Here is a 27,709-nt window from a genome sequence, read left to right on the forward strand (position 1 = left end):
AAGCATTTTGGATAAGGGATACTTAATTTGTACAATGGCAGAGTTGAGTAGTTGTGACAGAGACCATGTGGTCCAGAAAGCCTAAAATGTATAATATTTAATCCTTCAAGAAAATATTTGCCAACTATTGCCGTAGATCATAGGGTCTGATTCTAGTTTATTTATTATAATAAACAATCCTATAGCACCAAGGAATTGTGATCAAGTTAGTAAGAAATATCTGGTGTATATAATTAAATTTACTGTCTTTCTGTAGATCAAAGCACCAACTGGCATTATCTGTGAAGAGGCTTTGGCAGTACTTGGTAAAGCAGGAAGAAATTCAGGAAACCTTTATCAGAAATATATTCACAAAGAAACGGTGTCTAAATGAGGTCTGTATAAGTCAAAATCTGTGTACTACTTTACTATTTAAGTCTTCTATGTTATGTAACCATTAAAAATGTGTTACATTTTAGATATTTTTGAGAATACATTTTTATGTCATAAACATGTGCAATTTATTAATGCTTAGAAAAGTGATTCAAAAGGAGAGAGGGCAATATTTTCCTAAATTATTTTAATTCAAATTTAAAATCATTAAGATGCGTTTGGGATTTTCTTTTCTCAGAAAAGGTAATTGTCTAAAGAGTCTTTATGTACTTTCTTGTTTTAAGTTGTCATGATCTCCAATTTAAGGGTCAAGGTAGAAATTTCTTATGATTTTCGTGTGATAGTTTAAAGGAGATCTATCAGGTTTAATTGAAACTGGCTTTGTATTCTGAATACTTTGTAAATACATATGTTTTCTCCTATGGGTTATGCTTAAATTAATGAAATTTTGCAAACTCAGTTTATAATTACACTGGTACTGGTTGGTTATATCTTGATATTAACATCATAATGGTTGTATTTTTGTCATTTATTTTAGTGCTACTTAAAGTATCAGTTTGATGATATGGGGAACTTGTGTCTAAATATAAATTAACATCTTGCTTCCTTCGTGACAAAGTTTTTTTACTATAACATACCAGGTGGACTAAACAGTGGACTTAGTGATGTAGTTGAATACTTATCTCTCTTGGACCAGTAACAAAGAAAGAGTTCAAAACTCGCAGCTGGTCTGTGTACCACATTTTGAGTAGCACTGAAGTAGTCTGAAAGCAAGCTTTGTACAGTTTTGAAATGGGAAGGAAAAAACAGAAGATATTTCGGTTGGAGAAATAAATTAGAATGACTTCACAATAGATAAGTAAGCAAAAAGCAAGATGGTATCTAACTTTTCTGACTTTAGGGAAAATTACATATATATTTCATTGTCTCTGAATTAAGCACTCATTTCTAAGTGGAAACTGCATGTGTTACTTACTGTTTGCCTGATTTTGTAAATATATTCAAATTGGCCAACGCAGGAAACAGAATATATAATATTCTTGCTGACTTAGAAGATTTTTGACTTGAACATGAATATATTTCATTTCTTTATTTAACCTCATGTAAATATGTCTTAAATATTTATTATATAAGTTACATTGAAACAGTTCAGGAAAATGTTTGAATAAATAAAATTGACAATATGTTAGAGAAGAGTCTAAGACTAATGAGGTTATGTTTACTGGTTAATATCTTCTATTTTATTTTAAATGTATCTTTGCCTGAAAGAATTTATTACAAGTTGAAGCATTCTGATGTAATATATGAAGCACCATTGCTTTACTTTTGTTTTTGTTTTTGTTTTTTTTTTACTTTTATTTTTAATTTGATCTTTTATTAAAGCGTAACTGCATACATTTATGGGGTACAATGTGATGATTTGATATACAATGTGGAATGCTTAAATCAAACTGTTTAACATAACCATCACCTCACTTATTTTTTGTGGTAAGACATTTATAATTTACTCTTAGTTATTTTTACTTTGACTTTGCTTATTATGTCTTTGACTTCTCTCTGGTATACCTAATATGCAAATGTGAAAGAATAATTTCAAGTAAAACATTTTTTAAAAATCATTGCCATATTTGATTAATAACATAAAAGTAAAAACTTATTTTTCTACTTCTATTTAGTCTGTTTGGGAAAGGAAATAGTTCTGAGAACAAAACAGAACTATTGAAACATAAGATTGTCTAGTTTAGGAATTGAATTATTAAGGAAATTAAATAGTATATTTAAGTGCGTAGTGCATAAGGATAGCAGATAATGAATACAACTATGAATTTTAAGATTTCTCTATTTTGTTTTATGATATATAAAGAAAATTTTTAAATTTTTATTGTAATTATTTTAATCAAAAGCATCCACATAAGTGTTGGACTAACAGATTTGTAACTTTCAAAAAGCTAAATATTTTCTCTGAGTTTTAGTTTCTTTACCTGCAAAATGACTGTAATACCCCTTACTTTGCAGTGTTTTGATCATCAATAGGTTCAACTTTTTTAAACCCTGGTGGAATTAATGGTAGTTATTAGAAATTTGTTCTTCCTTTGTTTTGTTCTTGCTGGTGATAATCTTAAAAACAGTGACTTTTTGATCAATGAAATATGACAAGAAAAATTTTATAATAAAACATAAATTGGTTGGAATTAAATAGAATCTTAAGTTTATAGATTTGGTGTATAATTAATCTTTACTGGAAAGTTGACTAGCCTGTTTTGGTATTAATGAAATTACCTTCCATCTCTCGTTTTTATAAAATGCTATTATTTGAGTCCAGGTCACTGACTTTCCAAATGGTTAGGAGATAGGTATATGTAAGTCCTATATTTCATCTGGGATTGATAGAGAATATTTTCAGATTGCTGCCTTTTCTTTATTCCTCTGTGTGTTTGAAAATAAAATTTTACAGTTTCTTCATCTGACCTTAAAATCTTTATGTATTCTCAGATCTTTTCTATTCCTGTATAGTCTAGTTTACTGGTGCATTTTAAAATAGAATGTCTTTGTCATCTGTAGTTATTTGGAAATTAAGAACAGATGATTATAAATAGTCCAATGTAAAATGAGGATTTGATAGCTGCCGACTTTATTCACAATTCCTTTTTCTGTTTTGTTTTCTAAGAATAACTAAAGATATTTTGAAACTCTTCTTTGACAAGTGCCACTATTCCCTTTTAAGAAGGATGTGTGCTCTCAAATAATTTGTTGACTGTGTCTGACTAAGTCAATAGGAAAAGGTTTAGAAATGTAGAAATTGAAACTTTCTTTTTTTCTTTCTGAGGCAGAGTCTCACACTCGGTAGAGTGCTATGATATCGTACCTCATAGCAAACTCAAACTCAGACTCAAGCGATTCTTTTGTCTCAGCCTCCTAAGTAGCTGGGACAGCAGGCACTCGCCATAATGCCCAGCTATTTTTAGAGATGAGGTGTCACTCTGGCTCAGGCCGGTCTCGAACCTGTGTGCTCAGGCAGTCCACCCACCTCGGCCTCCCAGAGTGCTAGGATTACAAGGGCGAAATTGAAACTTTTTAACCAGAAAGTTTTCCTGAAGGGTAGATATCTTCAGATAAAAGACATAGTGGTGTGTAAGAGAACACTAGTACTTTAATTTTCGGTTGATAGTACTCTGGCATGAGTAGATCTGAGTTTTTTAATATGAAGTACTTCAGTCTAAATTTTGTATTTCATGTCAAACACATCTCAAAATAAGTTGAGTAGAAACTTCTTAGGAGAAAGAATACTATTCATATGATTAATGAGTTTTGAAGAATTAAGTTTTCCCTATTCCCTCACTGTGTCTCCTTACACATGCTTCTTTTAAGGTTTATGAAATTTGAGAATACTAGCTCAGTTCAGTGTTCTTTTCTAGTAAATTCCGTTAAAAAATATAATTTAAAAATATATCCCCAATATTTCGCATGTTGTATCTCATCTTTATTCTTTGTCATGTGGTTATTCTTTCTTGATGAAGTCATTAGAGGACAACAGTGAATCTATCAAAAATACAATGATGGAGGAGCCAAACATCAATAAGGTACAAAATATCATTCAACTGGAATTAGAAATTGCATTCTCTCACCAAAATGCAAAGTATTTTCATTTAGGTTCTGGGGTGGACTCTGTTTCCAGCGAAATAAAAGTATTGCTCTCTCACATTGTTCTCATTTTAGCAACTTAAATATTATAATCATTAAAAAAAAGTTTCTATTTTGTTAAATAAGAGAATGCAGTTTTAAAGGAGTTGAATGTATCTTGTTTTGGCTACAGATTTTTATGAGTAAATACAACTAAATTTCTTAATAAATATGATTAAGTATACTGTTCCATTTTGCAAGTATCGCTTTTGAAGTTAAAATTCTCTTCTCTGACATTAACTTCAAAAAACATAGCAAATACTATTATTTAGCATTTATTATATTGAGAAAGTAGTGAATAGAACAGTGTCTTATACATAATACTTAAAAACCAAAGCACAAAGGATAACAAATTTGTACATTCATGAAATAAATTCTAGATGTTCTGTGATTATACATTAAAATATGACTTTTTAAGTTGATATTTAGCTCATGTTTTTCATATTCTATATTTAAGACAATTTCAATAGTGATTTTTAGGGGAAGCATTTATCAAAAAAAATTGTTAAGGCAACTAATTTCTACCTCTTATTTTTTCCCACATCAATCTCTTGGTAAAATAGGAGAAATAATTATCTATGCAATTAATAGAAAAGGTTGATTTGATAGGAGGTACATAAAAATAGCTAAAATCTTGAGAAAATAGATATGGTCAATATATTGAAATTTTCTAATGGCTTTGGGAGTTTTGAGTGAATATAATTCAAAGTTTTAGTCAGTTAATAATTTTACTTGCCTAGGTAATGATTAATTACTACTACCTCTATGTTAGCAGGAATTCTTACCCAAAGATTTCTCTTTTCATTCTGTTTATACAATGTTAATAATCATAATATTGTGTTTCTGTAGTCATCTATAAGCTACATTAAAATGCAGTCTTGGCTCCGCGCCCATAGCACAGTGGTTATGACGCTAGCCACAGACACCAAAGGTGGCGGGTTCAAACCTGGCCCAAGCCAGCTAAAACAACAGCTAAACAACTGCAACAAAAAAATAGCCTGGCACTGTGGCGGGTGCCTGTAGTCCCAGCTACTTGGGAGGCTGAGGCAAGAGAATCACTTAAGCCCAAGAGTTTGAGGTTGCTGTGAGCTGTGACGCCATAGCCCTCTACTGAGGGTGACATAGTGAGTCTTGTTGTTACTATCATACATATTTTGGCAAGCATTTTCTAAGCCCACTGCTGTACTTTAAAAAAAAAAAAAAAATCTTTATTAGTTATTCCTGGTCTAAAATAACTGCACCTATTTACAGTGTACAGCTTGATCAACTTGGGCTTTTTAATATGCTTGTGAAGCCTTCACCACAATTATGTTGGATGCATCCATTACCCCAAAATTTATCCCCTCCCTTGCTCCTTTCCTCCTTTTGTGACCTTTCACTCCCCAAGCAACCACTCATCTGTTTCCCGACATAGATTAATTTGTTGTCTGCAATTTTATGTAAATGGAATCATACGGTATTTTTGGTTTGGGCCTGGGTCCTAATTACTTGGAGATTTCTTCATGTTCTATGTTTTGGCAGTTCATTCATTTTTATTGCTAATGCCTATTACGTTGTGTGGTTATATCGCAGTTTGTTTATCCATTTACCTGCTCATGATCACTTACGCTGATTCCATATTGGAGCTATTTCAAATAGGAATGCTTTGAACATTAACATACAAGTTTATTTACATGGACATATGCATTTATTTCTCTACTGTAAAGGATTTAGAATGGGAAAGCTGGGCGGCGCCTGTGGCTCAGTGAGTAGGGCGCTGGCCCCATATGCCGAGGGTGGCGGGTTCGGACCCAGCCCCGGCCAAACTGCAACAGAAAAATAGCCGGGCGTTGTGGCGCGCGCCTGTAGTCCCAGCTGCTCGGGAGGCTGAGGCAAGAGAATCGCGTAAGCCCAAGAGTTAGGTTGCTGTGAGCCATGTGACGCCACGGCACTCTACCCAAGGGCAGTACAGTGAGATTCTGTCTCTACAAAAAAAAAAAGAATGGAAAAGCTGTTATCATGTGGTAGGTGTGTGTTTAATTTTTTAAGGTTAAAAAATTTAACTTTCTTTTTCTTTTTTTGCCTCAGCCTCCCAAGTAGCTGGGACCAGGCACCTACCACAACACCCAGCTGTTTTTTATTACAGTTGTCAGTGTTTAGCTGGCACTGGCCGGATTCAAACCCATTAGCCTCCGTGTATCTGGCTGGTGCTGTAACCACTGTGCTACGGGCACTGAGCCAAAAAAAGTTTAACTTTTTTAAATACAAAAATATATTTTCCAAAGTGACTGTACCATTTATACATTCTTATCAGGCAATGTGTGAAATTCCAGTTGCTTCACATTCTCACCAACACTTGGTACAGTCAACTTCTCCATTTCAGCCATTTTAGTAAGTGCGTAGTGGTAATTCATTGTGATTTTAATTTGCGTTGCACATCTTATCGTGTCCTCGTTTGCATTTGTTTATCTGTTAGGGTGAAGTGTCTTTTCCAATCTTGTGACTAGCTTTTATTATGTTGCTTGTTTCCTTCATTGAATTTTAACAGTTTTTTTATATATTCTGGATAAAAGTCCTTTATTGGTGTTGGGGGGCCTAAGGCAGCCAGTACTCAAACCCTTCCCCTCCTCCTCCTCCTCTTTTCCTAAGAAAAAGACACAAAGGATCTGGTTAGCCCCACCCCCAGAAGTTCTCATCAAAGGACCTTGGCCTGACAGATAACCTGGGGAATATGTCCCCCTCAGGGCCCCATATAAAGTGGTCTCTAACTGCCCCCAGCACAGATGCTTCTTTGCACTGCACAGGCAGGTCACCCTACCCCTTCCAATAAACCTGGCCTGAACATCTCTGTGGCCTCATGTCGGGGTGCCACCATTCCCACCTTTTATATGGTGCTGAAACCTGGCTGCTGGCCTCCCTAGTCACCCCAGTTTTCTTAGAACCTAGTCTGGTTGTGCCCAGACCCCACTCTGCGGCCAGACTGTTGGAGAGTCCTAGAAGATTTCATGGTAACTACCTTTTAAATGTGAGTAAGGTCTATAGATAGCTTCAAGCAAACTCCCCTTGGCTCCCTGTTTATCTGGTTCCCTGCCTCTGTGCTGACTTCCCCTTTGTTTCTTCTTGTTTGATTGGGTTCATTTGTTCCTGCTTACCTAAAGGGTTTTGGCCTAAGCTGTGCTCCCTTCTGGGGTCTGGGACCCGAAATTGTTTCATTTTTTGTTTCAAGCCCAACACTAGACCCTTTTCTTTTTCTTTTCTTTCTTCTTTTTTTTTAGAGACAGAGTCTCACTTTATTGCCCTCGGTAGAGTGCCATGGTGTTACAGCTCGCAGCAACCTCCAACTCCTGGACTTAGGTGATTCTCTTGCCTCAGCCTCTCCAGTACCTGGGACTACAGGCGCCCACCACAACGCCGGGCTATTTTTTGTGGCAGTTTGGCCGGGGCCAGGTTTGAACCCGCCACCCTTGGTATATGGGGCCAGCGTCCTACTCACTGAGCCACAGGCACTGCTCTTTTCCAGGCTTTTTTTAAGGGGACCTTAAGTTCTCAGAAAAAATAAGGACCCCTGGCCTTTCTCAGTCTTTCTTCATTTTTTGCTCCGGAGTTTGAGGAAACAAAGGATGCCTTTTTCCACCCAGGAAGGGGAAAGACATGTAAGACAGGAGAGCTGGCCCTTTCATCCCCCTCAACAGAGACACCCCAGGGGTGCCTCCTGCAACCTCAATACAAATTAGAAAATAGAACCTTTAGGGCGGTGCCTGTGGCTCAAGGAGTAGGGTGCCAGTCCCATATGCCGGAGGTGGCGGGTTCAAACCCAGCCCCGGCCAAAAACAAAAACCACAAAAAAAGAAAATGGAACCTTTAATTTGAATATCTTAAAATAACTTAAATAATTTTCTGTTAAAAAAAAAGGCAGATGGACTGAAATCCTCTATCTTCAGGCTCTTCTCTCCCTTTGTTGTCACCTCTCCCTATACAGATCATCCCTCCAGCACCTTTCCCACTACCCTCCCCGTCTTCCTATCTTCCCTCCAAAGATTTCTTGAGTTTCTACTGCCCCTCCCCCGACCACAGACAGGGTTTAGGCTCAGAATCACGGCGCAGATCTGCCAACTGTCGGCCGACAGCTCCCCACCACTGCCCAGACAGCTCCTTACGGCAGTGGTGTGAGAAGCACAAACTTCCTAGGCCACCCCTGGCGCCAGGTCCGCAGGCTTCAGCAGGGCAGGGTGAGCTCACACACCCAGCAGTCGCAGGCTCCTCCCCCAGGGCTCGGAGGTTAAGAGGCAGGACTGGAAGGCTGGTGATCCCTGTGGCAGGAGCCACAAGCCACATGCACTCCCTGGGCTGACCTACAAGCACCAGGCTGGCAGGGCAAAGCAGGCTGAACTCAAGAGACCTGACAGTCAGATACGTAATTTGGAAATATTTTATCATAGTCTATGGCTCGTCTTTTCATGCACTTTACAATGCCTTTTGAAGTGCAGAGGTTCCTAATGTTGATGAGGTCTAATGTATCAGTTTGTTCTATTTATGCATTTTCTTTTTGGCATAGTGTTTAAGAAGTCTTTGCTTAGCCTAAAAGCTCAAAGATTTTCTTCTGTTTTATTCTAGATGCTTTATAGTTTTAATGTTAAGTTCAGGTCTATAATCCATTTGAAGTTAATTTTTTATATGGTGTTAAGTATGGATCTCAGTTCCTTTTTTGGTTTTTTGCATCTTTGTATCAATTATTTTAGCACTATTTGTTGAAAAGATTATCCTTCATGCCACTAAACTGCCTTTTCCCCCTTTTCAAAAATCAGTTGACAGTCATGTGTGCATCTGTTTCTGGAATCTCTATTTTGTTCTGTTGATCCCTCTGTCCTGAGGCTCATTGCCTGCTGTCGTGATTACTGTAACTTTATAATAAGTACTGGAGTAGTATAATTCCTTCAAATTTATCCTTCTTTGTCACAATAGATTTCTTTCTTTTTTTGCCTGTCATTCTGGCTAGAATTTTCAGTCCTATGTTTTTGTGTATGTATGTTTGGTTTTATTAATTTCCAAGTATTATTTAAGTAGGTACAAGTGTTTTTGTTACATGGATAGCTTGTATAAGTCAAGGCTTTTGGTACCAGAATAGTGTTCTTTGTACCCAATAGGTAAGTTTTTATCCCACCCCCTCCCCTTCTTAGTTTCTTACAGCCTTTTAATCATTTTGTGCCTGTGTGTACCCCTCTGTTAGCTCCACTTACTAGTGAGAACATGTGATATTTGGTTTTTACATTCCTGAAATATTCACTTAGAATAATGGTTTCCAGTTCCATCCAGTAATATATTGGAAACAATATTATTTCATTCCTTTTTATAGCTGAGCAGTACTCCATAGTATATACCACAATTGTATGTTTTCTTTTTCCACTCATGAATTGATGGGCACTTCAGTTGATTCCCCATCTTTGCAGTGTGAATTATACTGTGATAAACTTTCAAGTGCAGGTAGGTGGCTTTTTGATAGTACCTTTGGGTATTCATTAGTAAGATTCCTAGATTGAATGGTTAGTCTATATTTATTTCTTAGAGGAATCTCCATATAGTTTTCCATAGAATTTGTTAATTTACAGTCCCACCAACCTTTATCTCTGCATCCATGCCAGCATCTGTTGTTTTTGACTTTTTAATAATGGCCATTCTGACAAGGGTAAAATGGTATCTTATTGTAGTTTTAATTTGCAGTTCCCTAATAATTAGTGATATTGAGCATTTTTTCCATGTATTCTTTGGCCATTTGTCTTTTGATGAAATAGGATTTTTTTCTTACAGATTTGAGGTGTTTGTAGATTATAGATATCATTAATCTTTTGGTTAGATCTATAATTTGCAAATATTTTCTTTAATTCTGTAGATTATCTTTTACTCTGTTGATTATTTCCTTTGCACAGAAACTTTTTTAATTAAATCACATTTATTTGTTTATTTATTTTTGTTGTTGCTTTCTTTGTCTGTGGGGTCTTAATCTTAAATTCCTTGCTTATGCCAATGGCTAAAAGAGTTTTTTCGAGAGTTTATTTTGGAAGTTTTATAGTTTCATGCTTCACATGTAAATATTTTATCTATCTTGAGTTAATTTTTATATATGACAAGAGATAAGTGTCCTGTTTCATCTTTTACATGTGACTCTCCTGTTTTCCCAGCACCATTTGTTGAATAGAACTTCCTTCTCTAGTGTATGTTTCTTTCTGCTTTGTTGAAGATCGGTTGGTTATGGGTTCCATTGTTCTCTGCCTCTACTTTTATCCCAGTACCATGCTGATTTTGCTACTATAGCCTTGTAGTATAATTTGAAGTTAGTTAGTGTGATGCCTCCAGATTTGTTCTTTTTGCTTAAGATGGCTTTGACCATTCAGACTCTTTTTTGGTTCCAAACAAAGCTTAGAATTATTTTTTCTAGATCTGTGAGATGTGATGCTAGTATTTTAATGGGGATTGTGTTGAATCTGCAAATCACTTTGGATAGTGTGGACATTTTAGTAATTTTTCTTTTCTTGGCCAGGGCTGGGTTTGAACCCGCCACCTCCAGCATATGGGGCTGGCGCCCTACTCCTTTGAGCCATAGGCACCACCCAGTAATGTTGATTCTACCAATTTATGAGCTGGGAACCTGTGAGCTGTACCTTTTGGGTATTCTTATTTTCTGTAGCTTAGGTCTGGTAGTGACAGATTTTCTTAGTGATGGCTTGCCTGGGAAAGACTTTATTTCTCTTAATTTATATAACTTAGTTTTATAGTATACAAAATTCTTTGCTGGAAATTATTCTGTTTAAGGAAACTAAAAATAGCACCTCCTCCTCTGGCTGGGCCCCCCTCTCTCTGCCGCTCCTTCTCGGGCTGTGTTCCACTCTCTGCTGCTCCTTCTCCAGGAGGGCCCTAGGGGTCTCTGCTGCAGCCTCTTTTGCCCTGTGACCTCAGAATCACTATTGATCCACGGCTTCACTAGAAGAGAAATTAAATTGTATTCTTTGTTTGGTTGAACTAAAGTCTACCGCTGCTGTCCAAAGAAGGTTTAGAACCCATTATAAGAAATAAGCACCACACAGGAATTCCATATCCAAGTGGATGGAAAAATTTAAAGAAACAGGTTCTGTCAGTGACAAGCCATGGTCTGGTGGGCCACATATTAATGAAGAAATGGTAGCATCCGTAAAAGAAACCTTTGAGGCAAGTCCAACAAAATCATTAAGACGGGCATTACTAGAGCTGAGGCTTCCAAAGTCTACTGTGTGTAAGATTCTGCGTACGAGACTTCACATGAAAGCATACAAAATTCAAGTGCATCAAATGTTAGAAGAGGATTATGCACAACTAGCTTTCTGTCACAAGTTCGATGAAAAACTTAGCAACAATGATGCATTTTTCAGTAATTTGATGTTCTCTGATGAAGCAACATTCCACATTAGTGGCAAGGTCAACAGGAATAACTGCCATATTTGGGGAACTGAAAATCCACACAGTCTGTTGAACATGAAAGAGATTCTCCCAAAGTTAATGTGCAGTGTGCTTTGGAAAAATTTAAGTCATGGGGCCATTCTTTTTTGAAGGGCGTGTTGTTTATGGTGATAGCTATTTAGAAATGCTATTTATTCCTCAGCTTGAACAATTAGGACTAATAGAGAATAGTGTTTCAACAAGATGATGCTCCTATTACTTTGCTTTGCATGTTAGTTTCTACATGGGAAATTCCCTAACAGATGGATTGGAACAGGTGGACCACTTCTTGGCCTCCATGTTCACCAGATTCAACTCCATTGGATTTCTTTTTTATGAGGACATGGAAAACTAATATTTATTCAACCAAACCTCAATCTTTAGAAGACTTGCAAGAGGCTGGGTGCAGTGGCTCATGCCTGTAATCTTAGCACTCTGGGAGGGTGAGGTGGGTGAATCTCCTGAGTTCTGGACCCCATTCCTTTATGGCTTGTAAGGCTCCTCTTGAGAAATCTGCTTTTGGTCTGATGGATTTTTTGTTGTGAGTTACTTGATTTTCGCCTCATGGCTTATAGGAGTTTCTCTTTCTTGTTGACTTTGGCCAGTTAGATGAATGCATGTCTTGGTGATAACCTTTTTGCAATAAATCTCTCAGGTTTTCTTACGTCTGGATGTCTAGAACTTTAGCAAGACCAAGGAAGTTTTCCCAGTTAGTTATTCCCTTATATAGGTTTGCTAGGCCTTGATGCTTCTTATTCTTCACCCTGCAGGGTGTCTGATTCTTAAATTTGGCCATTTTACATAATTCCATATTTCTCGTAGACTTTGTTCTTTCCTCTTGATTCTTCGTTCTTTATTTTTAACTGGGTTTAATTCAAAAGAGTTGTCTTCAGGCTCTGAAATTCTTTCTCCTGCATGGTCTAATGTATTCTGAAACTTTTCACTGTGTTTTGTATTTCCTTAAATGAATTTTTTCATTTTCAGAAGTTCTGTTTTTTTTAAATATATCTATCTCTTTAGTAAATTTTTCACACACTTTCTCAATTGTTTTTCTGGTTTCTTGAGTTGGTTTTTCATTTTCTCTTGGATTTCATTGGGCTTTCTCACAGTCCACATTTGGAATTCATTATCTATCATTGCAGTGTTTTCATTTTGGTTTGGATCTCTTTGCTAGAGAGCTGGTGTGCTCCTTTCAGAGGCCTTTTCACTCTGATTTTTCATTCTTCTGGTATGCTTGTGCTGATTCCTTCTCATCTGAAGTAGCTGTTTCTTCTTGTTTATGGAATTTCTTTTGTTTAAATGGGGCTTTTCCCACCTCGTTCTTTGAAGGGTATGTTCATAGTATATGTTGGGTAAAGACCTTTGGCTTTGTTTGTGGATACTTTGATGTGGGTCTGAGTTCTGGATGGATACCTCAGTCATAGAAACCTTTGATGGTGTTCTCCTCGATCACTAGTTATTTGTAGGCAGTAGGGTGGTGTACTATGTCCTTGGGCAGATTCCCTGTTTTGTGTTGACAAGGGAACATGGAAACCTATGAAATCCTTTCCTCTTTCTCCAGTCCTATGGTCTTCTTAGTAGTGTGAATTAATTACAGTGGGATGCCAAGTTTAATCTCTAAGTCAAAAGGTGCTGCATGTAGGTAAGACCCAGCCATACCCTGTCTGATTGAATCAGCAAATGCTGTAATGGGCTTTACAAGTTTGTCCTCCCTTCCAGTAGGTGGTGCTTCCAAATAAGCACCTACTGCAGTGGTGTTTTCTGGGACCTGTTTATAGGAGAAGCACTTGAATGTCCCAGGTGGTAAGCAGGGTTCTGGAGTTCTCCAGGGCTCCTTATTCGCCATAGCAGAGGTGGGTGAAGGAGTGAGTCTAGGTGACTGGGTCTAATGACCTATATTCAGGGCTCCACAAAGGTGGGCACAAGAGCTGTTTCAGGAAAGGCTGAAAGGTCCCCAGGTAAGCTTCCAGGCCACTGGGGAAAGCCATCAGGAAGGGGCTAAGAGTCCCCACAAAAGTGGAAAGTTTGCTTGTTGGGGAGGGTCCATTTGGGATTCACAGTCTGTAAAGCAGGAGCAGGTTTCACCTTTCTCCCTCTTCCCTTACACTGCACATCTCCTTCTGTTGTCTAGCCACAGACAGCAGCATAGACTATCTGAGTTCACCAACAAGGTGCCACAGGCTTGGGGCTTCACTGCCTAGGTTCCTACCCAGGACCAAAACATGGCTTTCCTGTGGGGGAGGGATACTCCACAAGTGCCCTGTCGTTTGGATCCACACTGCACTTTTTTTTTTATTTTACTTTTTTTTAAAAAAATTAAATCATATCTGTGTACATTAATGCAATTATGGGGTATAATGTGCTAGTTTTATATACAATTTGAAATACTTTTATCAAACTGGTTAACATAGCCTTCACCTCATTTTCTTAGTTATTGTCTTAAGATTTATATTCTACACTTAGTAGATTCAACATGTACCCTTGTAAAATGCACCATAAGTGTGGTCCCACCAACTACCCTCACTCCCTGGCTGAACTGCAACCAAAAATAGCTGGGCGTTGTGGCAGGCGCCTGTAGTCCCAGCTACTCAGGAGGCTGAGGCAGGAGAATCGCTTAAGCCCAGGAGTCGGAGGTTGCTGTGAGCTGTGTGACACCACGGCACTCTACCGAGGGCCATAAAGTGAGACTCTGTCTCTACAAAAAAAAAGAAAGAAAGAAAGAAAACATTATCAATTCAGCTGAATGTCTGTGTGATCCTTCTCTAGTGGACTTCCCTCCTAATTTACCAGATGTCACATTCTTTCTCATTTAGTTAGATATTATTTTCTAAGTCAAAGTCACCATTGATACCAGTATGTTAAATTTAGTAGTCAATTCTCTGTCCTCTGCTGTTCAGCGTTTCAGTATCATTTGATACTTTTGACCCCTGACATTTTCCTAAAATTCATGTCTCACTTAGTTCTCAAAATATAAAACTGTATTTTTTTTTAATGTTAACTAATTGACTGACAGCTACTGAACTGTCCTATCTTTTCTCCATCCTTGAAATGTTTGGTATTCCAGAACTCAGTTCTCTAACCTTTTCTCTTTCCTGTCTTTACTTTCTTTATTGTTTGTTTGTATGTTTTTTTGGTTGTTGTTGTTACTTGTTTGTTTGTTTTTTGTAGAGACAGAGTCTCACTTTACCACCCTGGCTGTTTCCACGTGTTGGCGATTGTAAATTGAGCTATAATAAACAGTCTAGTACAAGTGTCCTTATGACAAAAGAATTTTTTTCCTTCTGGGTAGATGCCCAGTAATGGGATTGCAAGATCAAATGGGAGGTCTAGCTTGAGTGCTTTGAGGTTTCTCCATACTTCCTTCCAAAAAGGTTGTACTAGTTTGCAGTCCCACCAGCAGTGTAAAAGTGTTCCCTTCTCACCACATCCATGCCAGCATCTGCAGTTTTGACATTTTGTGATGTGGGCCATTCTTGCTGGGGTTAGATGGTATCTCAGGGTGGTTTTGATTTGCATTTCTCTAATATATAGGGATGATGAACATTTTTTCATGTGTTTGTTAGCCATTCGTCTGTCTTCTTTAGAGAAGGTTCTATTCATGGAGAAAGAAAAGAAAGAAAAAAAAGAAAAAAATCTGTAGGGAAAGGTTGAAATTAAAAAACAAAACAACAACAACAAATAAACAAAAAACAGACAAACAAAAAAAAAAGAACCCAAAAACAAAGCAGTATATATATCTTGTTGAATATTGTCTGGACAACAGATGATCTTCTGGGGAATGAGATGTTAATCACAATGCTGATACGACTGGAGGCCTCCACTGATATCTCAAACCCCACAGGGTGGGGACTCTAAATCTCTCTTCAGCCCTCTTAAAAGGCACTTTAAACTTCTAAACTTGGCTAAGCAGCTTTCCCAGGAAAGTGCTTGTCGCTGGGATCACTGCTGAAGTGGCTATCCTCTTACCCAGTGTGCCAAAACTGGTCTCACTCTGCTCCTGAGGGTTAAGGCTGTAAGGCGGCTCAGTCCCCACCTATAGGCTGCTCAGTCACTAGATCACTGGCTTCTGCCCGATCCTTGCTCTGCATCCCTGAGGGTGGAGCTTGCCAGGGCAGTTCTCTCACAAGGGCTCCCTGCAGCCCACAGCCAAACACTGTCAGCTCCATTCAGCTCAACGTCTCAGTCTGGGGCCCTAAGTTCTCCGCACTTCTGCCCTAGCTCTCCCCATGGCAGTTCAACTGAGTGCCAAGTCCAAAAACACCAAAACTGTTCACAGGTAAGACCTTTCCAGTTTGCAGTCTTACTGCTGCCGACGGGATTAGATCAATCAAACACACACAACCACTTGCCAGTTTTCCACTGTTTTTGTCCTCCTCTTGGGGTCCAGAAGTCTCACGCTGACTCCCTGTGTCCTCAAAGGGATGATTATAGGCAGATCCCACCAGCCAGAGATGCCTGGAGTCTTATCTCCTCAGACTCACGGTGCCCAGTTGCAGGGAAGCTGTTACTCGGCCGCCATCTTGCTCTCATTCCCCCTGTTTGTTTTTGAGACAGAGTCTCGCTTTGTTGTCCCAATAGAGTGTGGTAGCGTCAGTAGCTCACCGCAACCTCAGATACTTGGGTTCAGGCGATTGTCTTGCCTCAGCCTCCCGAGTAGCTGGGACTATAGGCACCCACATAACACCTGGCTTTTTTTTAGTATTGGAGTCTCACTGTAGCTCAAGCTGGTCTCGAACTCATCAGCTTAGACGATCTGCCCGCTGTGGCTTCCCAGAGTGTTGGGATTATAGACATGAGCCATTGCACCCAGCCTTGTCTTCACTTTCTTTTTGTATTATTTTATGATTTAAGTATCACCTTTATACTGATAACTCTGATAACTAAATCTCTTTAGTCCCACCTCATTACTTGAACTCCAGATATCCCCTGCTTCCGACTCAAACCCACTCTTTCCTTTAGTTCTGTCCATCTCAGTAAATGGTACCTTTACTCACCTATTTATCAGACCTGAAAGCTAGGAGTCATCCTTTCTTTCTTTCACTCAAAACTACAATACAGTCCATTAGCAAAATTTATCCCAATTATAACCAGTTACCACCATCACCATTCCTATTGCCCAAGGACAATCCACTATGATCTCTCACTTAAGCTACTGTAGTAGTTTTTAAATTGGTTTCCTAGAGATCATTGTATGCCTTTTATGTTTTACCTCACAACAGCCTAAATTTTCAAAATCTATCGATGACTTCTCAGCCTTAGAATACTATCTGAACTCCATTATGGCTTTTGAACCCCCACATAAGCTGAACCCTCCCTTCTCCAATCTTAACTTTTACCATGTACAGTCATTCTCAGATTTAATGTGCCTAAGACTCTCAAGATACTAACCATTATTTTTTTGCCCCATCCCACATGGGATTCCGATTGTGTGTCTGACATAGGATTCAAAGTTTTAATATGTAAAAGATGACCTCAATTGACTCTCAAGCAGATTATCTTGACAACACACTGTTGAGAAACAATGTTTTAGTAAGTGCAGATAACTAGAGGATAAGAATGTATTCTCACATTGAGGATGCTTTTTTGTAGTTCATGCCTATAGCTTTCTTCCTATATATGTAAAGTTTCAAAAAGTTCCCCAGGTGAGCAGGTATGTTTTCTCTATCCAGTCATTACCAGCAAATATCAGGAACTATCATCTATCTCTGCCTTCAATTCAAAATCTAGTAGTAGATGCTTAGTGTACTTTAGATACAAGCAGATTTGTGGGTAAGTTGGAATTTTGTCATAAAACGATGGAATTTGGCTTGTACATTCTTACTGGATAGTCTGTCATAGTAGCCGGAGCTAAGACTCTCCTTGAAAGGCAAGTTGACCCTCAGGTCAGCCAGAATGTTCAAAAAAAATTGAAATTCTTTTATGTTTGTAAGCAAATTAAATTTTATATTAGAATGTATTTGGCAGTCACTTCATGTACAGTGACTGATCTTGTTTTGCTTAGGAGTATTTTATTTGGGTTATCTTATAAGTTTCTCAACTCTGCAATTGAATAGTTAATTTAGTTGCCATTTTAAAAAACTGTTAACTCTGTGGTGGCGCCTGTGGCTCAGAAGAGGGGGCACCACCCCCATATGCCGGAGGTGGCAGGTTCAAACCTAGCCCTGGCCAAAAAATAAATAAATAAATAAAAACTGTTAACTCTAGTCAGTTCTCTGATCAATTGGCAGACAATGTTTGTTTCTAGTTTTATAGGAAATAAATTTTTATATGCTAATTTAAAATGAATAATTTCTCCATATCACAGTGAGCTCTAAAATTAATTCATTTTAAAAGTTTGTGGGTTAGAAAGGATAAAGTAAGATGAAATATTTTTATACATTAAGCAACATCTCTAGCTCTTAGTAACTGGCTCCTCTTTTCAACTTCTGTTTATTTTAGTAAATGTTGATTTTGTATTTTATTCCCTTCTAAGTTCAAGGACATATATACCTTCTCTGGAGTAAGCAGCAGGTCAAATATATGTCCCTTGTCTAAAGTACATGGAATTGTTTATTCAGGTACTAAAATGATTACTGATTTTAGTTACTATGCCTTGTAGGGTTCAGGTTTCTCTTGAATAAATTCAAAGTTGTTTTAGACTAAAATTCAGTAAACTACAGCAAACTGGCCACATCTTATCTGTTTTTGTATATCCCCTGAGCTAAAAATGGTTTTGACATTTTTAAAAAGGTTTGAAAAAGAAGACTAAGCAATGGTGACCTTTTGTGGTCTGCAAAACCTAAAACCTTGACTATCTGACATTTTAATATTTATAAGGAATTATTATAAATTATAACAATAAGAAATTTGCTCAGTAAATCTTACTTTAATAATTAGAATGTCTTACTCTTTTAAGGTTAATCTAATTAGTGGGGTAGGCTAGGATAACCAGTTAATGAAGTTGTATATTGTATCAACTGTCTTTTTATATGTGAAAAAGCAAGTTTGAAAAAATTTTAAGGTCTCCTTGTCAAATATATTTTGTTTTAGAAATAAGTAGGATATACCTTTGGAATTGAAACATCCAAAATGTTTTTTAATATAAGTAATGCAAGTACTAATTGATAGATTGGCATGTATTATTTGTTTTATTACTAAAATGTTTTTTATATTTTATTTCCTTCCATTTAGATAGAAGCAGATTTGGGATATCCTGGAGGTAAAGCAAGAATTATTCATAAAGAATCTGATATCATTACTGCCTTTGCTGTTAATAAAGTAAGTATATAGAAATTTTTTATTTGTTTGATTATTAACTATTCATAGTTGAAGACTATATTCCGTTTTATCAGTTTATTCGTATCGTATTTTCCCAAAGCTACTTCTAACTACTTAAATTGTAATCCAAATAAGGTTTTTTATTTTTTAAAGGATTATTTTATTTGACAGTGTGACTTTAGATATGTAGCTGATAAATTTATAATTCTTTGTTACTACACAGAAATGCTTTGTTACCTTATAAATGCAGTAGCTTTGGAATTACAGCAGTTAACTCACAGAAAAAGTTTCTTATATTTCTTATGAATATGTTGAATCTAATTCCTAATATGTGAGAAATTTAAGCTTATATGTTACTCAAAAATTCTCCCTCTTTGACTAAACCTCCAGTAGCTGCCCAACTAGTGTATTTTCTTTGTATTTCTTAGACTTCTACTTAACATTCACCTTAGAGATTTCTGTAAGCTCCTCATAGAAGGGGTGACCTTAGGTACAGTAGTTCAAGTTAAAGCTCATTTCAGTTATTTTTCCCTCTATCCCCACTACTTGCCTTACTGTGAATAGTTTCTACTGACTTCGAGTTACTTGTTTGTTCCCTTTTCTTTCTATTAACTTAAAGGATATATATGTCTTTTTTCATGTATTCCTAAAGTATACTTAAATGAGATACATATATATGATGTTCACATGTTTGTAATTTTAAATAATTTTAAAGTGTTATGTGGTTGTATATTCTGTGATATACAAGGAAATGTGATATCCTTCATACAAAGAAATTCCTCTTCAGTGATCCTTTTACCAGTTGGTTCTCCATCTTCCTGCGCTGTATCTGACTTCTCTTTGATTTCTCCTAGGTAGTTCCCTTTTTATTCTTTTCTCATATTTCCCTGTATTCCCTGTATTCTTTTCTCACATTTCCCTCCTGCACAATCTTTAATAATGACTAGTTTTGTTTGAGGCAGGCAAACATGGAATTAGCCCCTTACCCAGTTGTAGTATATATATGTAACATGGTATATACATGTCAATACAGAATTATTGTCTATACCCTATATTACCTGTCTTCTTCTGAAGAAAATATGATTTTAAATATTCTTTGCTATAAAAAAACATTTTTTTTCTTTTGGGGGATGTATATAAAACTAACTAGTAATGAACAGTTATCCACATTATAATATCTTCAGATCACTGTGTATGAGTTTGCCTGCTCAATATTTATTTCCCTTGATTTGATATTTTTATATCCTTGATAAATTTGTAACTGAGAAATAATATCTTTTGTTTTAAACTGCTTTTTTTAAAAAAAAGAAAGTCTCTGTTGTGCATGTGAGAGAGCAGTGGCATCATCGTAGCTCACAGCAGCCTCAAACTTCTGGGCTCAAGTGTTCCTCTTGCCTCAGTCTCCTGAGTAGCTGGGACTACAGCTAAGTTTTAATTTTTTTGCCCAGCTAAGTTTTAATTTTTTCTGTAGAGATGGAGTCTCACAGTTGCCCAGCCTGTAAATTGCATTTGTTAAAAATGCCATTAAGACTATACTTTTTCACATTTCTTTAGTTGAACTGTCAGTGTCAAGAACTCTGAAGGGTCTGAGATTTTACCTTGAATTCAGTCTAAACAGTTAGCTTTTGCAGTTTAATGATGCTGTTAGAAAACACAAGGCTCGGGCGGTGCCTGTGGCTCAAGGAGTAGGGCGCTGGTCCCATATGCCAGAGGTGGCTTGTTCAAACCTGGCCCCGGCCAAAAACCACAAAAAAAAAAAAAAAAAAGCGCAAGGCTCCTTGATCAGAGAGACAAAGGATAAGGATACTTCATTTCTAACTGTAAGAGCAGGAACTGGAAAATCAGCATCTTACACTGGTTCTCTGACCTGCAATTCCTGCGGAGTGCTAGGAAGAAAGCTGCATGATACCTGCACACTCAGTAGGTGCATTGTAGAAGAAGATCTCTGCATTAAGGGGCCATAATCTCTTCTAATGAACAATAAGCATACCTGCCCTTTTCTCTGAAGGGAGAGACTAGTGATACAAACATCCTAGACACGATATTGCAGAACTAAGGGTAATCAGTGACTCAAGAGACATGGGGAATTATCTCTCAACAGTCTAGTTATATATTTTTCCTTTTATCTCTGGGATTTCAGCTTTTTCTTATTAGTCTATATTAGAATTTCACATACTGGTAATATTAATCACATTTTCTCTTTGCTGTTCTTTCCTGTTTTAAAGATGTGCATTTTTAATTCATGGACAAATATTCATGTCATTTTATCTTACCAACTTTTCATTCATGAGTTCTTCTTGCATAATTCTTTCACTATTTTTCTCCCCCTATACCTTTTCTCTGGGACTCTTTCCCACTTCCATTTTCCTTGACAAAGATTGAAAGACTTTACGACAGTGTTTCTCAACCTTTCTAATGCCGCGGCTCTTTAATACAGCTCCTGTGGGTCGTGATCCACAGATTGAGAACCGCTGCTTTAGGAGAAAGTAATACTATTTTATTTAAATAATTAACAATTATACCTTTTCTTTGGAGTTTCTTAAACCCCCTCCACACACACTTTTTCTACCTTTAGGGCTCTTCTTTTCTTTAGCACCTTCATCCACATTTCTAAATTCTGCAAACCTTACAGAGATCATAGTATTCTAGAAGACTAGAGAAAGTATTGGGAGAAGTAATAAAGTGCTACATGTGTTGCCATTTATATACTTTTCCAATATACTTTTCTTAGAACTTAAACATATATCTAAGCTTATGATTACTTCACTAAATATTTAATTGATAAATGTAATTTAAAGAAATTTATAAGAATGCTATATATTCTGTGCTTGAGTTACCATTTCTAGAGGTTATTTTGTCATTTTTCTTTTCAGGAGTAGCTCATGTACCTGTTTTTGATTCATTTTGAAGTTACTGTATGATTTATTTTTCAGGCAAATAGAAACTGCATAGCAGTTGCTTCCAGCCATGATGTTCAAGAACTGGATGTTTCTGGAATTCTGGCTACGCAGATCTATACTTGGGTAGATGATGATATAGAAATGGAAACAAAAGGGTACCCTTTATACTTCGTTTTTATTTAGTAACATTGCAACACAAGTGGTTATATCCACTGAACTATAACTTTCAAAAGATTTTTTAAAGGAGTCCTCCTAAATTATAAGTAGAGTGGAAGCTGATGTGCTAAAAGTAAGCAAGGAGATGCAGGAACTTTAGAGGGAACTGAGAGTTAAAGAAAAGTAAATGAAGGGAGTGGAAATTGTTCAAGTATGAAGCATTGTCTGTGAGTTAGGAGTAAAACCTAAAGAAAATTAATTTTTAAAGTAAATGTAGAGCTGCTAACTGTAAGAAAGAAAAACTGATGAGTTATTTTCATTGGGTTGACATTCCTTTGTAGATCAGAGGATTTCCTGGTTATACATGCACGTGATGATTTAACAGCTGTACAAGGTACAACCCCGTATACACACAGTAATCCCGGGACTCCAATCAACATGCCATGGCTTGGTAGTACACAGACTGGCAGAGGAGCATCTGTGGTATGTAAAGATAGTTAAGGTTGGGTATAACTGTTCTATTTTCCCCTCCAGATATAAAGATTGATTTATAAATCTTAATAATTTATAAATAAAGGTTGATTTATATCACTGTTGTAAATTTTGGTCATGAAAATGGTATATTTTCATTTGAAAGAATAACAAAAAATTGCTTTCAAAATATATGTTAAAAAATGTAGGCTCAGCACCTGTACCTCAAGTGGCTAAAGCACCAACCACACATACATCAAAGAAGGTGGGTTTGAATCCAGCCAGGGCCCGTCAAACAATAATGACAACTACAACCAAAAAATAGCTGGGCGTTGTGGCAGGCGTCTGTAGTCCCAGCTACTTGGGAGGCTGAGGCAAGAGAATCGCTTAAGCCCAAGAGTTTAAGGTTGCTGTGAGCTGTGATGCCATGGCACTCTACCAAGGGCAACAGCTTGAGGCTCTGTCTCAAAAATAAATAAATAAATAAATAAACATATATATGCACACACATACTAAAAAACAGTGTTTTAATTATTACTTTAAACATAATAATTTAGATCTGGCCTCAGTAAGCTGCGACCCATAGGTCAAATCCTGCCCGTGGCCTGTTTTTGTACAGCCGACATGCTAAGAATGGTGTTTACAGTTTTCAGTGGTTGAAACAAAAATTATAGTATTTTTTGGCACTTAAAAATTATATTAAATCCCGCGGCGCCTGTGGCTCAGTCGGTAAGGCGCCGGCCCCATATACCGAGGGTGGCGGGTTCAAACCCGGCCCCGGATAAACTGCAACCAAAAAATAGCTGGGCATTGTGGCGGGCGCCTGTAGTCCCAGCTACTTGGGCCTGTAGTCCCAGCTACTTGGGAGGCTGAGGCAAGAGAATCGCTTAGGCCCAGGAGTTGGAGGTTGCTGTGAGCTGTGTGATGCCATGGCACTCTACCGAGGGCCATAAAGTGAGACTCTTGTCTCTACAAAAAAAAAAAAAAAAAAATTATATTAAATCCAATTTCAGTGTCTATAAATAGAGTTTTGTAGAGCACAACCATGGTCATTTGTTCATATTTTATTTGTGGCTGCCTTCTTCGTGTTTTAGTAGTAAAATTGAGAATGTGCAGCCGGCACCATATGCCCATAAAGCCCAAGACATTCGCTCCCCGGTTCTGCATGAAAGAAGATTTGCTAACCTTTGGTCTACATAGTGTTTTTATTGAGTATCAATTAGCAACTGTGTCCATGTGAAGTATGATGTATTTTTTAATGCTGAGACGAATATATTATTTTTTCTTTAACAAAACTATAATTTTTTTAAAAAGTAAGCAAAATGTAATATGCAGATGAACTAAAACAAAATTTTTCTGTAGTGATGGAGGAGTTATTTGAGCCCTAATTACTTAAGATGTGATCCACAATTTATACTTCAAGAGTTTTCATTGTTGATACTTAGAGTGTAGAAATGTATACATAGAATTGCAGAAGCCCAGCATCATTAATTCTTTCAGTGGCTTTCTAGGTGTAAGGTTTGTAAAAATTTCATAAGTCCTGTGGCATGCTTTCTTTGTCCAAAAAGAAAAAAGTGATTTTTTTGTAAATTAGTATGAATAATTATTTAAGTAAAGGCTCAATCATATATATTTATTTTTTTTTTTTTTTGAGACAGAGTTTCACATTGTCACCCTCAGTATAGTGCTGTGGCACAATAGCTCACAGCAACCTCAAACTCTTGGGATTAAATGATTCTCTTGTCTTAGAGGCACCCACCACAACTCTCAGCAATTTTTTAGAGATGGAGGTCTCACTCTGGCTCAGGCTGGTCTCAAACTCCTGAGCTCAAGCAGTCCACCCGCCTCAGTCTCCCACCATGCTAGGATTACAGGTGTGAGCCACCATGCCTGGCTCAGTCATCTTATATAATACCTTTTTTTTTTTACTTGATGTGATTCCTTTGTAAGCTGATAAACCTTATAATTCTTTTTAAATAACTCTTGTAGCTGTTATTTTTCCTACTTTACCATTCTTTAGGTGAAGCTTGAAATCCAGAAAGGTCAAGTGACTCAACCCAGGACACTGTATTGAATTTGTGGCAGAGCTTATTGTAAAGCCTTCTCTTCCCCTGAGTTTAATGACTTTATGTGGCTGTATTTTAAGGGTTAAATTGAATTTGAAAAGCAGTCCAGTAATTATTCAAATGAAATGAAAGTTCATTTGTAAAGCTTAATGATTTATAGTTGTTTAATGGGAACTTAAAGAAACTATACAAAATATATGAATAGGCACTTTTTTTGAACTCCAGCTTCAGAGACTTCATTATAATTCTTCCTGTAACACCTTTCTGGCTGACATTTTGCTCCCTCTCTTCACTTCACAGCAGCCAGTTACTCTTCTTTAAAACATCTTTCAGATTGTCATACTCGTCCTTAAAAATTTCACATTTCCCAATATGACTTCAAAAGTATTAGAGCATTAATATGGTATCCAAGGCCCTGCAAGATTTAACCCCTGCCCCTGCCTCTGGAGCCTCATTTCCCTTCAATCCCCTTCTGTCTCTTGAACATATCAAGCTCATTGCCATGTTAGAGATTTTGTCTTCCCTTCGCCTAAAATGCACTTTCACTCTGTTTTATTATTCTCATCTCAACTCAGATTCCCAGAGATGTCCCTGACTTTCCTAATGAAGGTATTTGCCCCTACCCCTTCCACCCCTGCTCACCTGAAGTCCTGTTATCTCATTTTACCATCTTTGTAGTATATACCAGTTACTGAAAGTATCTTTTTTTTTTTTTTTTTTGAGACAGTGTCTCAAGCTGTCACCCTGGGTAGAGTGCCATGGTGTCACAGTTCACAGTAACCTCAAACTCTTGGGCTTAAGCGATTCTCTTGCCTCAGCCTCCCAAGTAGCTGAGACTACAGGCGCCGGCCACAATACGTGGCTATTTTTTGGTTGTAGTTGTCATTGTTGTTTGGCGGGCCCAGGCTGGATTTGAACCCACCAGTTTCAGTGTATATGGCTGGCACCCTAGCCGCTGAGCTACAGGCTCCAAGCCTGAAATTATTTAGTTTTTTTTTTATTTTTTTTGAGACAGTCTCACTATGTTGCCCTATGTAGTGTGCTGTAACATCACAGCTCACGGCAACCTCCAGCTCGTGGGCTTAGATGATTCTCTTGCCTTAGCTTCCCGAGTAGGTGCCTGCCACAGTGCCCTGCTGTTTTTTTGGTTGTAGTTGTTGTTTGGCGGTCCTGGGCTGGATTCGAACCTGCCAGCTCCGGTGTATGTGGCTGGCACCCCAGACGCTGAGCTACAGGCTCTGAGCCTGAAATTATCTACTCATTATTTAGTTGTTTTTGTTTTGTTTTGAGACAGTCTCACTGTATTGCCCTGGGTACAGTGCTGTGGCATCACAGCTCACAGCAACCTCGAACTCTTGGGCTTCAGCGATTCGCTTGCCTCAGCCTCCCAAGTAGCTGAGATTATAGGTGCCCACCACAACGCCCAGCTATTTTTGTTGTTGTTATTTGTAGTTGTCATTGCTGTTTAGCTGGCCTGGGCCGGATTCGAACCTGCCAGGCTAGGTATATGTGGCCGGTGCCCTAACCACTGAGCTACGGGCACTGTCATAGTTGGTTTTTTTTTTAATACCCCCCTGGAATATAAACTCTTTGAGAGCTTGGATTCTGCCCGCCTCGTAGATTGATAATGCCTAACTAGAATGGTATTGAGCATAGAGTAGGTGTTTGTGCTCCAAAGCATTAGAGTATACAAATCTACCTTTGGTATTCCTCTTAGGATTGAATTTTCTTCCTATCAAAATCTTAGAAAGACATCTTTTTAGTTGGAGTTATTATAATTTGGGAACTACATATGGGGATTGCCTCACTTGAACCTCAAGTAAAAGATACCAGTAGAACAAGATTATTCTTTTTTATATGGATCTTCTAAAACAGTTAATGATTTCTTTAGCTTATAATGTTTTACATATACTTTTAGAAAATGTTTTCAAACTGTATTTATCTATTTTTCTACTCATGGTTCTCCTTTGATCATCAGTCAGAAAAGAAAGACAAAAGCAAGAATAGGAATCTTTAGGCATTTTTTTTTTTTTGGCCGGGGCTGGGTTTGAACCCACCACCTCCGGAATATGGGACCGGCGCCCTACCCCTTGAGCCACAGGCGCCGCCAAGGCATTTTTAAAATTAAGATGAAGTTTACTAAACAAAAGTAATATTAGCATGTTTTTAATTTTTTATTTTTTAATATCATATTTTTCAAATAATAAATACTAATAACAAAGAGAATACTTGTTATGACCAGCACTGCTATTTTGTAGAAGCTGCATCCATATATATCTTTCCCTTCCTCAGTTTTTCTATCCCTTATCAGTTGTCTGGCCTCATCCCTTTCCTCCCCACTAATGGCCCACCTTCTCCACAACTTTAGGCTAACTGAACAATTTAAAATCCAAAAGGATAACAACAAAATTTACCTCAGACTCATATACAAACTCAGGATAACATGTAACTGTAGTTATAGTTCTATATAGCAAATACATTCTATAAATTAAATTTTCCTTTAGTTTGCAATATTTGTATTGCTCTTATTGGACAGACTAGTTAAATTATTTAAGGCATGGCTTAAAAATGAGTAAACAGTTCTAAACTATGAAGTAAAAATACATTAAATTTTTTGTTTACCTCCTTTATTTTCAAATGCTTGTGTCTTTTTAACCTTATACTATTCAGGATTATTGCATAAATGTAATGGGATCAGAAGAGAATTGGCAAGAAAGAGAAGATTAAATTCAGGGGAATTTGTTCTTAGATTCTAATCTGTAATGCAGAAAATATATACACATTTAGATATTAAGAACTTCACTATTAAATTTCTCTTGCCATATTCAGTATTTTTATCACCCAAAAGGGACTTTATGAAGTCACATAAAACTAAATAAATACATGTTACTTGAATTTCTTTTTACAATTCAAACTTCTAATCCTACTATTTGTTATGATTATAAAATACTTTTTTTTTTACCAGATGATTAAGAAAGCCATTAATAATGTTCGAAGAATGACTTCTCATCCAACTCTTCCTTACTGTAAGTTGCTAATATTTAGTGATCATTTTTTTCCTATTATTCTTTTTTGATAATTTTTAGTATTAGAAATTTATGGGAATCTTTTCAACTGAAAGCATTTACTCAACTTTTTTTGTAGAGAATATTTGCTAGTAAATAAAATCTTTATTTCATAGTTGGATAAAATAGAAAAAGAAATTTCCCTGAATTAATAGAGAAAGCTAACTTAATTAATGGTGTAAAAATTTTGGCACTTTGCATATTTCTCAGCACACTTTATCTTTGAGTATTTTAGGATTTCTTAGTGTTAAATTGTGGATAGTTATTGTTTTAATAGTAGGATCTAGCTGGGCGT

General features: G+C 37.1%; 1 protein-coding gene across 4 annotated transcripts in view; it reads left to right on the plus strand.

The window, feature by feature from the left end:
- Positions 1–27,709, plus strand: part of DMXL1 (Dmx like 1) — a 193,181-nt gene that overhangs the window by 132,414 nt on the left and 33,058 nt on the right. For 2 of the 4 annotated variants that reach the window (XM_053566526.1, XM_053566525.1), the window contains 6 exons: positions 257–374; positions 3,891–3,953; positions 18,670–18,756; positions 21,690–21,811; positions 22,154–22,295; positions 27,315–27,375. In XM_053566526.1, the coding sequence (XP_053422501.1) occupies positions 257–374; positions 3,891–3,953; positions 18,670–18,756; positions 21,690–21,811; positions 22,154–22,295; positions 27,315–27,375 (593 nt within the window). The remainder of the gene's footprint in view (positions 1–256; positions 375–3,890; positions 3,954–18,669; positions 18,757–21,689; positions 21,812–22,153; positions 22,296–27,314; positions 27,376–27,709) is intronic. The other 2 variants (XM_053566527.1, XM_053566528.1) reach the window with 1 other exon arrangement.

This window comes from Nycticebus coucang, chromosome 17, assembly GCF_027406575.1.
Source record: "Nycticebus coucang isolate mNycCou1 chromosome 17, mNycCou1.pri, whole genome shotgun sequence".
Classification (NCBI taxonomy): Eukaryota; Metazoa; Chordata; class Mammalia; order Primates; family Lorisidae; genus Nycticebus; species Nycticebus coucang.